Here is a 12699-nt window from a genome sequence, read left to right as displayed (position 1 = left end):
CCCCAGCTCCCTTCTCGAGCAGGGAGTTCAGAGCTTAGGACATGCATTTTCTTTATTGCTTCAAAGATCGTAGGGGAATAGTCATCGACATAAACGCAACACGCTGATCCCACTATTTTGCAAATTCCCCCACGATCAACCAGGATCACATCGAGAGCCATTCTATTTTGCAGCATCATTAACCCGATTCCTCTTTCTTCCAACGTCCTGTTAAATAATATATCTGTTGTTGTGTTTATGGTATTTTTTAGGATTCTGGACAGCTGCCTTATAGTATAGGAGTTCACTATCTGCCCTAAGAATGGAATTAATGATTTTGCTACATCAGTTGCTATTAAAACACCCTTGTCAGTCCTTTTGACTCTAGTTCTGGATAGTCTGGCCATGTCTGCTGTTTCTAAGAGGAATACTCCTGGGAACAGTAGACCTAGGTAACATGTACCTCCCCAGTTTCTGGGCAACCAAGGATATGCTTTCTCTCCACATATAAAATAAACTGGATCACCTACATATACTGATCCATTGTCATCTTTCGGCCATGATTGGTGGCTTAGATAAGATCCTCAAGAATTGTAAGGATATCTTCCCAGTCTGAGATAATCTTGGTAGGAGACTTAAATGCACATTGCCTTCCTGGTGGTATAGATCTAGGAAAAATCTCACAAACCCGCATACCATTCTTCTAATTGAATATGGTATTTCATGGAGAGATTTTTGGGAGGGTTGGGGACTGTTTGTAGCAAATGGACACATGGTTGGAGATATCCCTCCTCATCCCACATGGCATAGAGACACCTCAAGATCTTGGCTTGACTGTGTTACAATTTCAGAAAAACTATTTTCCTTTTCTACATCACTTGAAGTTATAAATAATTCATACACTGATCAGGAGCGTGTTGCCCTACACCTAAATGTAACGCTCAAGGCACATAAACTGACATTATGTAAAAACATTATTGTTAATCAGAAAGAAAACAGAATCCGCTGGAATGAAAGAGCCTTGAGAACTTTAATAGACTCAATAGCAATTTTTGGTACTCTACAACTCATCTCCAAAAATTAATCGGACTGTCGGTTGAAAACATTTGTCAGTTTATAATTGATAAAACCCTCTCCCTCATCAATAACCCTCCCATTAGCAAGAGTACTAGTCGTCTAAATGTGCACACAAAGGATGTACAGGTAAAGAAAAAGCATATGCGTAAAACAATGAAAGATTTAAGATCGAGCACCTGTAACAAAGAGGCGAAAAAAAGAAAAGATCTGTAAAGCGAGACAGTCCTACAGAAATTGGATTAAGAACCATAGGTTTCTCCTACAACAAAGAGATGGAGAAAGGATGCTGATCGCGGTTCTGCAGAAAAATAGCAAACATTTGTGGAACATTGTTTGCATGCTGGAACATTGGTTGCAAGCTGGGCCTGAATCTTCTGAAATGTTTAATCCTATTCCAGAAGAAACATGGTGTGACCACTTTGAAGAACTGTATAGAAATGTGGGTGAAAAAACATCAAATTTAAATTTCAATGATCCTTTGATCTTGGACGTTTCAATTGAGCACCTTGAGAAAATCATAAAATCTGGTTTGAACTCTCGTGCTCCTGGACCATAATCTCGTGCTTAAGAAGCATCCAGAAATGTGGGCTACAGTACACCATTTTCTGTTCCAGGACATTTTGGTTAACCAGGTTCTCCCCACCGACCTTCTTGGCACACTTCAGTTATCGTGCCCATATTTAAGAAAGGCGATCGCATGAATCCAGGGTGCTATCGCCCCATTGTTCTCATTGATGCAGAGAGCAGAATATGTGCACGGTGTGTTATGAGGGGCTTGGAGGAGTGGATCAACTTGAGAAATATCCTATTAAAATTTCAAACCGGCTTTAGGAGGGGAACGGGTGCAAGTAGTTCAGTCAATGATAGGCCAAGCCTGTATAGAAGGTAATGATCCACTGTATGTGGCTAGCATTGACCCAAGTCTCGCTTTTTTGATAAAGTTGATAGGGCGAGGCTATGGTCAAAGCTACTTGACTGGGGAATTCCGACACAAGTGTTGGACATTTTTATACAACTACACAGTAACACAGTGGTGAGAGTGCGACTCGGAGCAAATGGTGAAGTATTCAGGTCGATAGAAACTGATCGTGTTGTTAGATGGTGCATCTTGGCTGCCTGTCTTCAACTTGTATCTGTCGGACGAGGGGAAGTTTCTTGGCAAAGCCTCATTTATTGCCCCAAGGTGAGCGGGGAGGTGAGCGCTGCTTTTGGGTTGCGTACGCTGATGATCTGTTGCTCCTAGATAGGACTCCGATAGGCCTGCAAAGACTACTCGACTGTTTCTCAGAGTATGTACAAACAAATAGTCTAGCCATAAATGCAATATGTTTAGTATTCTATGCTTTAATGGAAGGAAATTTAAGCAAACACAATTTCGATAACATTTTGACTCCTCAGTACTAACTGTAAGCAATATATAAAATACCTGAGGTTTACAAAGGAGTAAAAAATAGGAAAATTAGCGCTGTGGGCTCGAGGGAATCAGTATGCTGACCAAATGAAATATATCAAGAAAAACTATTGCCGATTTACACTTCAGCCTCTGGTATTATTTTATACAGGCAGAATTGTGCCTTCATTTACATATGGTCTAGAAATATTTAGCTAGTGGGAAAAAATGGACCTAAAGAAACTTGAGGGAATGATATGGAGGAAGGTTCTCTGTCCCAGTGTGTGTACCACTTTCTATTCTCTGCTTTGAATTGGGCTTCAATTCCTTATCCTCGTTAGTTTAGCTGAGAGTACTGTTATTTTTTTGTAAACTAATTGTGCACTCCCAGGATTCATTGTATGCAATAATGGGAGCCAAAATAGGCAAAGGGACAGGAAAGCCATTTCAAATACTTCACAAACAATGTCAACAAATAATTAGAAGTGCTGATGTTTCCTTGGAGATGTTGCTATCTAATCCTGAAAAGGCAAAAAGAAAAATGTTAGACACAGATAGGGCAATAACATGTAATGAGAGAGGAAAATATAGACTGTCTAAAGAGATTAGCTTGGATTTTAAAAAGAGGGGGAATCTTTCGCCCTATTTGAAACAATGTCCTTCTAGACGTTTTAGTGACGTTTTCATGAGATTTTGTTTCAGCCTGTTCCATACGGGAGAAGTTCTGCATTTGAGAGGCCAGTGGGAAAGTGCAATATGTAGCTCCTGTCACGATCCCATGAGTCTCTCAAACATCTAATGGTACTATGTCCTGCTCTGTGATTTGCGAGAGGAACATTTGAGCTGTTTTGTACATTGCTCTCAGCACTTGAATTGTGAGTATGTATGGTTGAAAATGTTGCAGGGCAGACCAACATTGCCACTAATACGAATTGTGCAATATGTTAAACGTAAGATTATAGAATGGAATGTTTTTTTTAGAGGCTTTTACTGAATGACAAGAATTTTAATCAATTGAAATTTTCTTGGATTTATTGAATTGTGATTTATTTTGTAAATGAATGTGAGTTTGTGTTATCCATCTATTGTATAAAGTTTATTTTAAACTAATTTACAATTAAACAATTTCCCTTTCCAGGTGCCCGTTACATTCCAGGATGTTGCTTCCTGTTTCTCTGAAGAGGAGTGGAAGCTTCTACACCAGTGGCAGAAGGAACTTTACAAAAATGTGATGAATGAAATTCAGCAAGCCTTAATTTCTCTTGGTAAACATATACTGTCTAGATCATGAAGTTGTCAAATATACGAACGTAAAACTTTTGATCATTGTGCCTGAATCTATATTCCAATTCGGCTGCCAAAACACTCATCCCTTTGGAACTCTGAAAAAACATCTGGCTACACACCAGGCTATGACTTAGTTCTTTCGGAGGCCAGTACAACGATTTATGCTGTCTTCCACTGCCAGTTTTCTTTATTCTGCAATGTGTCTGGATTATTGTTTGTACACATGTGCCCCTGTATCTCCTTTTGGATGGTGCCCACCAAGTTACCTTGCCAAGGGATGGCCCTGCAAAAGGACGATTTATGACGCTGTGTAATTTTGGGACAAGTAACCTGTCCACCTAGTTGGGATTTCATTCAGCCATTTGCAACATTATTGCAGATGGCTGTACGGAGTACATTGTTATACACCAATGCAGGTGTTTATACCCATGTCATGTCAGCTCTAACACTGTCAACCCTCTATCGAAGGGGCACTTTAAATGTGTTATCTTTAACTTTAAACTACAAATCACTTGGAGTAACGATCATCCTCGATTGAATACTGGACTACTAGAGCAGACTGTGTTTCTGAGCATATGGACTGCAAGAAAAACATGGTAGAATGTAAAAAAGTTGCTTAATCTTCACCAGTATGCAATAACATCTGCCCTTTACAGATTGGACTGTAGTCGCACTATTACTCCATCTTAAAATTCCAGCATAGTTGACTATGCGTGGGCCGCCTGTCAATAGCGACCATTCAAGATAAGTCTAGTGCTACCTACAATGGATGATCTGTAGAAATAGTGTCACAGATGGCTCATGAATCATGCGAAGACTCAAGATGGTTCAAGGATTTGTATTGATGTCTTTGTGTGCGCTATGGCCGGCCATCGCTTTCCCATCTTAGTTGGATCTTCAACCCTAACCCAGAGGTCACTCGTGTTCGGGTTAGTAGATATCTAAGGTTGACTCCTCCTGTCTAAATCAGTCTTTTCATGGTGGTGAGGACCTAATAATAATAATATCTTTAATGTGTTTTAGTTTAAATAATAAACTTTACACATATACAGTTTAATAACATTCAAACTAAAATATACAGTATAATGCAATAAAAAGATTAAACATTATCCAAAACAATAAAAATATTTTAAGAGTCTACAAATAGATCAATACAATACAATTATACTTGAGTGTAGTTCATTCCTTATCTCTTATGTTATTAACAATTTAAGATACACATAATGTGCTTTCAAATCCAGTGACCATATCATATTAAATAGAAGGGTCTGGCCTCCTTAAAACAGACTCCATTTCCCTATGAAACCCAAGTCTAGTCGAAGACTAACTTTCCTCATATAGATATGTCCAGTTTGTCTTCCACTCTTAGCCAAAGAGTGAGCCTTAGCCTGAGGACCTAAAGGCAGATCACCTTTTCAACCTAACACTACCTCTGGGACTTCCTAATTCTCCCTACTCTATCCATGTGTTAGTGTTCTACAGGGATTTTAGATTGCGCCTAACAAATATGCTGTTTGATTAAGACTCCATCTGATGCGCTCACCCTCTCCTCTTACCCTCTTATCCACTCTTCCTTAGCCCCCATCAGTTTCCTGCCCCTTCGAAGTTCACTCCTCCAATCTTTGATGTTACTCCTTCCTCCTCACCACACTACTACTCTCCCCATCACTACTCCTCCCTCCAACCCAATACTCCCTCCAAACCATTACTCCCTGCAACCCACTGCCACTCCCTCCCACCCACTACCACTTCCTCCAACCCACTAGGCCTTCCTCCAACCCACCACTACTACTCCTCCCTCCCAACAACTACTCCTCCCGCCAAACCACTAATCAAAAACCCTTCTTTCGCTCAGTACAACCTGCTTCACAAATTTTACACAAAACTTTCTACACATGCCACACGCACCCACACTGCAGTACCACTGTAAGTCTTCAGCCAATGCCTCACTTGCTCAATAAATCGCCTCCCCAGTCCACCGCTCCTTCCTCCATCCTGCTGGTCTCTCGGTCGTCCTCCACCTCTCCCTCTGACCTCACCAGAATAACGCACACTTCCTACTCAACGTTACTCCCTTATATTTCCCTTCCTTCTGGAGATGGGAGCAAATTGGCCAGGGCAAGATGCCCAGTCGACCCTCCCCCACCCCCACTGTGCCGTGTGTGCATTGCAAGGGCATATGTAGTGGGCTAAGCCCCGCCCACCTCTCTTGCACGGGTTGCATGCGGTAGGGCCATGGTGGCCGAGCATAGTAAGTGTTCGGTTTCGGGGTTATTCATCGTTCCTGTGTTAGTTTGATGGGGCGAGGGTTGATACTTCTCACTGTTTAATCTTTGGTCAAGTGGGTTTCTGTCTTGCAACAACATGCCATAGCATTCCTACGCCCCCATGTGATTGTCTCTTGGCCGTGTTTATGCGTGGCTCCTCTCTCCTTCAGAGGTACTCCAATGAAGCTGGTGATGCATGTCTGCAGGGTTGCTGTTTCTGTGTGTGTGTTGTTTTTTTTCTCTTTCTCTCTCCTTCTCTCTCCCCCAGCCCTCTCTCTCTCCGGCAGTATGATGGGCTTCAGTTTCTCTGCTCGGGATGTGGGACGCTTGTTCTGGTTTTGCTCCTTGTTTTTTTTAGCTTTCCTCCTAGAAGGGATGGGTTGTCTTGATAATTGAAGTAAGGCTTGAGCAAAAAGTGGTCTGAAAATGCAGGCAAGCACAAGGGGGGCTGGGGAGGGCAGGAGTTGGGGCCCTCTCAACTGCCACTGTCCAAGTCAAGGGTTGGACACTCTCTGGATTTCTCCCTAAAAGGCCTGCCACCCTTGGCTGTGAGGGCTTCCCGTCTGCTTTTGACAAGGCCGTGTCACAATAGGTATGCACAATTAGTACGGCAGACTATGGTAGTGCGCCTAAGGACTTGGGACCTATGAAAATGGTAAAGTAAGTCTAGGAAGAATTATAAAAGAAAGGGTTAGCAATGGTGCCCTTTGAGGTGGCATGGTAGGTGACGGGTTTGGAAAGAGAATGGTGTGATTGCAGGTTGATCAGACATTGAATACGTTTTGAAGTTGAGACTAAGTTGTTTCCAGGATCTCGAACATTTTTGTGTGGTAGCTTGTTTCCGGATGTTAAGTGTGATTGATTCTGTGCTATGAATCTGGAGTATTTTCTGAGAGTGTTAAAAAAGAGAATAAAGATAAATAATCAGAATTATCAGGAATAGCCAGCTTGATAAGGCATCTTAAAAGAGAAACTATTTACTGTTTTTAATCATTAGTGGTTATATAGCACATACTATAAAACGTAGACTTTAATTCATCAGGCGCTGATAATGGACTTTACTGAGACTCTGCTTCAAGGTGTTCAATTTTTTTTACCATTGAAAGATGGACAAGGACCTGGCAAGGTCTAAAGCTGCAGGCTTAGGTATCATTTAATCTGTGGGTGCATGAACTGGGCTGTCTAACAGAAAAATAATGGTATCAAAGAAGACTTGACATTTGTGACATAGCCCATTTATTTCTTTGACACTTTAAAAAAAAACTCTAAAATGTATTGTTTGACCACAATAACCTTAGCACTGTTTCTTACTGATTCTGTGGCCTTCTCTGTATATCTGTTTGCACTGTTTTTCCGCTGCACCTTCTTCTATAGTAGCGTACAATGCTTCATATGTATGAATGTGATTTATAAAGCGCAAAACCTAGTTGAAAAGCAACAGACTGCTGTGCGTAGGGGACTCGCAGAAATGGTTACAAATATAGGTGTGGAGGTAGCAGAGGAGCTGGGATGGCTAAGGAGAGGGTGTGCTCTAAAGGGGGAGAGGTGGGGTTGAGGGGAGCGATTCTTGAGATGTTCTTTGAAGAGTAGGGTCTTCAGGTCTTCCAGAAGCGTATGGGCCAGTCTCATCTGTGTTGTTAACTTGTTCCAGAAATGGGGTATGTAGCAGGAAAAAGCCTGTTTCCTAGTTTTACCTCTTGGAGTTTTTTTTTTCACAGTCTGGCACTGTAGTGGCTTCTGGTAGTGCAATGACCCCTGGCGATGTTGCTTTTCTCAGCCAGGTAAAGGCGTGTTTTAGTTGTGGAAATGGCTCGGCGAAATATCGAGTTTTGGAGATATATCGATATATTTTCAAAAGCGATATAGGAATCGACAATATCGGTAACATCGAGATAAATTTTTATATATATATATATATATGTATCTGTCAGTATGTCACCCATTACATTAAGATGATATCAAATAAATATGACTAAATGTTACTTAATGCCTTCTTCAGTGCATAAAGGGATGTGTATCCTACTTGCATTTTTTGGTTAGTGTTGCCTTTATTTATTGAGATGATGAACTTGAGGATGAGGTTAACTGTCAATGTTGTGTCTTTCATTTACTGTTCAGTATTAGAGCTGTTGGCATCTCACATGTAGTTGGCTTACAACTGATCGTTTAGCCTGCATAAACAATATTGAGATTTATATTTTATATTTCCATTCAGCCCAAAAATATTAAGATAAGACGTTTGTTCCATATCGTCCATCCCTAGTTGTGACTGCTTTGGAGGTGAAGCAGGCTGTCTTAAACATGATACGGCAGGCTGTCTTAAAGATGAAACGTGCTTGAAGAGGTTGCCAGTGCAGCTCCTTGAGGATGTGAGTGATATGGCTGAATTTTGTTAGTCTTGTGATGAGGCATGTTACAGCGTGCTTGACATCTTTGGCAGGGGTGAAGGTGGCATCTGGGACTCCTGCTAGTAGGGTGATGACCAGGACTTGGACAACTGTCCTGAAACTTGGGGCACGGATTAATAGTCTTGACTTTGCAGAGGAATGAAATCTGGGACTGTGCTTGTTTGGTCTCTTGGGATGTGTGTTGTAAATGAGATGTTGTAGTGAAGCATGATGCTGAGAGATTTTACAGTAAGTAAGAGTTGAAGAATGAATCTGTTAGGCTTCCTGGCAGCCAACCAATTCTTGTCTATGCTGGGTGGGATTTCCTCGAAAAATTAATTTTGTCTGGTTGAGTTTCAGATATGTACTTGACATCTATGCTTAGAAGAGGGACAGGCTGTGCTTGAGCCAATGAGTGTTGTTGATGCAGTTGATGTTTAGATAAAGCTGCTTGTCAGCTCTGTATTGATGTATCGTGATGTTGGTGTTGGGAGGGAACTCCCCAGTGGTTTCATGAAGAGGTTGAAGACAATAGGGGCCGAGTGGAGATCTATGGAAGTCTGCAAGGTTAATGGGCATCACTGGGATCTGTTGGTGCCCCTCTGGACTAGTTGCTGTCCATTAGAGAGGTATGAGGTGACTCACTGCAGGGCTGTCCTGTTGAATGCCAAGCATGTGGCGAGTATGTCGGAATCCCAAGCATGTGGCGAGTATGTTGAAGTTGGCTTAATGGTCATTAGTACCCGGCGCACTGATGCCACGGGATACACCGTAACGTGGATTGGCTGAATTTCGAGCCATACCACAGTGTAATCCTGTGTACGCATTTGCGTGTATCGCTTGCCGTGTCTAAAAGCTATTTCACTTCCCTCTGTCTGCCGCTATTTCTGTCAATAACTCTCCCCTCGCCGGGGAATCGGGTAAGTCTTATGCCCCCTCTTCCCTCAAATTCCCTTCCCTCCCACCCCCGCTTACCTCCTTTTTTTTTTTTTTCATTTCGAGAGCGGACACGCTGGGAACACTTCAATCCCCAGCGTGTCCACTGCCAATCTGCGACAGGGCGTCATGGAAAGGAAGAAGGGACTACGTGGTTCTCTCTCGGAAGTACATGTTGCTGATATGACCTCTGCTGGAAGGCAGTAGTTTTATTTGTCTGTTTGTTCGGGAAGCAATTCGCCAGGGTTGCCCTTTTTACTGGATGATCGGTCGGCTTTCTGCTGAGATTGTGAAAGAGAAAAAGACTGGGTAGACTTGAAAGCAAGAGACAAGGCCTTGGGTCAAAGGTTTACAAACATGCATGTCACTGAGGGTGGGGGTTTTAGGCCAGGCTTGGGTCTTGGTGGGTTTGCGATGGGTCGCCCCCGCTTGACAAAGCCAGGATATTGGCCTTGTCACAGTGTTCAGTTCTTTCCTAAGGCATTGTTAATTTGTATTCCCTTTTTAATGCTTATAATAATAGTAGTAGTAGTAGTAGTACTACATCACTTGTATAGCGCCTTTCACCATTGGTATGGTCACAACATGCTGTAGGTTGAACACCCTTGTGGGATCGGAGTCCAGGTATGGGAAAAGATTTGAGGATGTGCTAGTATATGCCTGTGTGCATATTGGCCAATGCTTAAGATATGAGGGGTGGCTAAATTCCTACTATAGACCCATATCGAAGTGGCATGCGGATGGGTGCTGATGAGGGGTCTAGTGTGGGTATAGGAGAGTGGGATGGAAGTTGAGTGCAACTAGGTATCACATTTTTTGGTGTGAACGGTAGCTGCGTTCTTATGGCAGAGGTGTTGTGCAAAGTGTCATCAAGTGGTGTATGATGGCGGGTTTGTGGCCGTGCCTTCGGCTGATTCCTCTGTGCATTGAGAGAAAGGGGTTGGATGCATGATTTACATTCTAATCTGCAAGCTGTAATGAAGCGCTAAATTCTACATGCTCCCAGGATTGGTGTTAATGGTGCCATCAGCATTCACCTAGCTTCAAAATCTGACTATATTCTACATTCTTCAGGATTTCAAGCTTCGCTAACTTTCTTCATTTTGCCTGGGTTCCGTATATGTGCATGATTATACGATTAGCCAAGATTCCAGAAGGATTATTCTGCATACCCCTAAGACAGTGCAATGGGTACAGTCTTAGTTCACCTGGGAGTATTATTGTGGCTGCATTTTACAAGGTTCGGGAATGAAGAAATGATACATAGGCTGTGTTTTTCATTCACAAAGAACTAGGAGTAACTGGCTGCATTCTGTATTCATAGATATACTGGTTGCACTATGGCAATCTGATTTTAAGGAATCCAGTATAGTAATCAACCCTAACTTTTTCTATGCCTATCTACGTACAATCTATATGTAGTGTTTGCTTGTAACCGCTCTTTACCTATCTGTAACCTGTATGCAAATGTGCCCAGATACCCCCGGGTATGGTGCGCTATATAAATGAATAAACAAACAGTCTCTGTACAATAATGTTCATCTTGCTGCAGTTAACTGACAGTGAGAGTTAGGGCATTGCCTCTTACCTGGCCGTTTTCTGGTTTCGGTGTCTGGATGGGGCCACCCATCGGAGATGGGGTAAGCTGTGGGTGGGATTTGTCTCAGATGGCTAACCCCCATCACCAATCTGCTTGTCACTCGGGCCAAAGTGTTCTGCATGAGCCATCATGTTTGAGTGTCTTCTGGTCACAAGATTCAACTCTGGAAAAGAACGGGGGGACATTAGGTTGCTGGGGTGGGAGCAGAGCAGGTTTTAAGAGCCTTCCTGAAGGCGAGTTGGTTCTCTTGTAGGCGGATGCTGAAAGGGCGGGAGTTTGAGATTGTGGGTGCTTGAACTGAGAAAGGTGTTCCTCCTAGTCTGGATGAGTTGAAAGGGGGAATCGCCAGGGGAGGGCCAGGTTGGTGGGTCCTGTTGGGTTGGTAGCAAGAGAGTTTGTTTTGGAGGATTTCAGGGCCTTTCTTGTGGAGGGCACGGTGAGTGATGAATATGGCTTTGAAAGTGGCCCTTTGGGTGATTGGGAGCCAGTGGAGCACCCTGAGTGCAGAGGAGATGTGTACTCTAGGGGAGAAGCTTGGAGTTTTGGATCTGTTGGGGTTTTCTAAGCTGGGAGACAAGGTTTCCTAGGTAGATGGGAGTTTGTGTAATCAAGCCGGAGGAGGATGATGTTCGGGATTGTAGAGATTCTGTGTGGGCAGGAGAGATGGAAGATTCGGCTGAGGATGCAGATGGGATAGTGGCAGGATCTGGAGGGGTGCCTAGGGAGGGCTGCCAGGGGCTAGGTTGGGCGGGACGGGGGAGTGCTGTCTTGCCACAAATAAGGATTTTGGTTTTGCTTGGATTGAGGAAGGGGTAGTCATCCAGTGGTCTATATCCGTTGGGCAGGAGGCAAGGTCAGGGTACGGGGAGGCCGAGGAGTTGGGAATCTTACAAATTATCTGGGTGTCATCAGCGTAGTTGTAGTAGGTGAGGTTGTTGGAGAGGAGGAGCCACGGTTACAGAATAGTTTATTATTGGTCTAGCGGTGTTGACTGCGCAAGTGGAGGTGAGCATGTGGGGGCAGGGATCTCCGAGGGATCCTGAGGGGTGGCTATTGGAGATTAGCTTCAGGAATTCTGGATGGGAGATGGAGGAGAAGGAGTAGAAGAGGTGGTGTTTGGGGCAGGACAAATGGGACGGGAGCAGGAGCAGGAGTGGGTGGGGGGTGAGGGGTAATGTGGCCATCTAGGTCCGATGATGTTTCCTTCAATGGCAATGTTATAAAGGTTGTCTGACAGGGCATCACAGAGCAATTGGGAGTGATGGGTGGAAGGGGAAGCGCAGAGTGGGGCCTTGATTTCCGTGATAATCTGGTGGAGTTCCCTGCTGGGGTTGAGGGTGTTACTGATTCGTGAACCATAGAATCTTTTGGCTTTCCTTACTTTGGCCCTGTAGGCCCTGTACTGCCTGACTAGGTTTTCTTTGTTAAGGGGGGTACAGATGAGCCTGTCATTTGCATTCCAGACGGAGGTTGATGGTTTTGAGGACTGTTCTGTGGGAGGGGAATCTGAAACGGGTGAGGGGGAGAAGGCATCAGAGAGCCATTGGTCAAAGTGTTCAACGGATGGTATTCCTCCAAGGGGAGTGAGAGTGGGCAGGGAGGAGAGCAAGGAGTTTGCTAGTTCCAGGGAGACTATTACTTTGTTCCAGCATCGAGCATGTGCTCTGCTATGTGGGTGGGACCTGATAAAAGTTGGGTCATGTTGAGGGCTTCTAAATTGTCGATGAGTGGGCAGGTCATGGGGTTTGAGCTCCTAGCAGGGTAAGCGAAGGATGT

General features: G+C 43.6%; 1 protein-coding gene across 2 annotated transcripts in view; it reads left to right on the top strand.

Moving 5' to 3' along the window:
- Positions 1-12699, top strand: part of LOC138510510 (zinc finger protein 777-like) — a 367312-nt gene that overhangs the window by 80553 nt on the left and 274060 nt on the right. For both annotated transcript variants that reach the window (XM_069626210.1, XM_069626209.1), the window contains exon 2: positions 3585-3711. In XM_069626210.1, coding sequence (XP_069482311.1) covers positions 3585-3711 — 127 coding nt within the window. The remainder of the gene's footprint in view (positions 1-3584; positions 3712-12699) is intronic.

The sequence above is a fragment of the Ambystoma mexicanum genome, chromosome 6p (genome assembly GCF_040938575.1).
Source record: "Ambystoma mexicanum isolate Mex_15411 chromosome 6p, UKY_AmexF1_1, whole genome shotgun sequence".
In the NCBI taxonomy this organism is placed as follows: Eukaryota; Metazoa; Chordata; class Amphibia; order Caudata; family Ambystomatidae; genus Ambystoma; species Ambystoma mexicanum.
The sequence above is the reverse complement of the archived record's forward strand: the minus strand, read 5'-3'. Positions and strand labels throughout refer to the sequence as shown.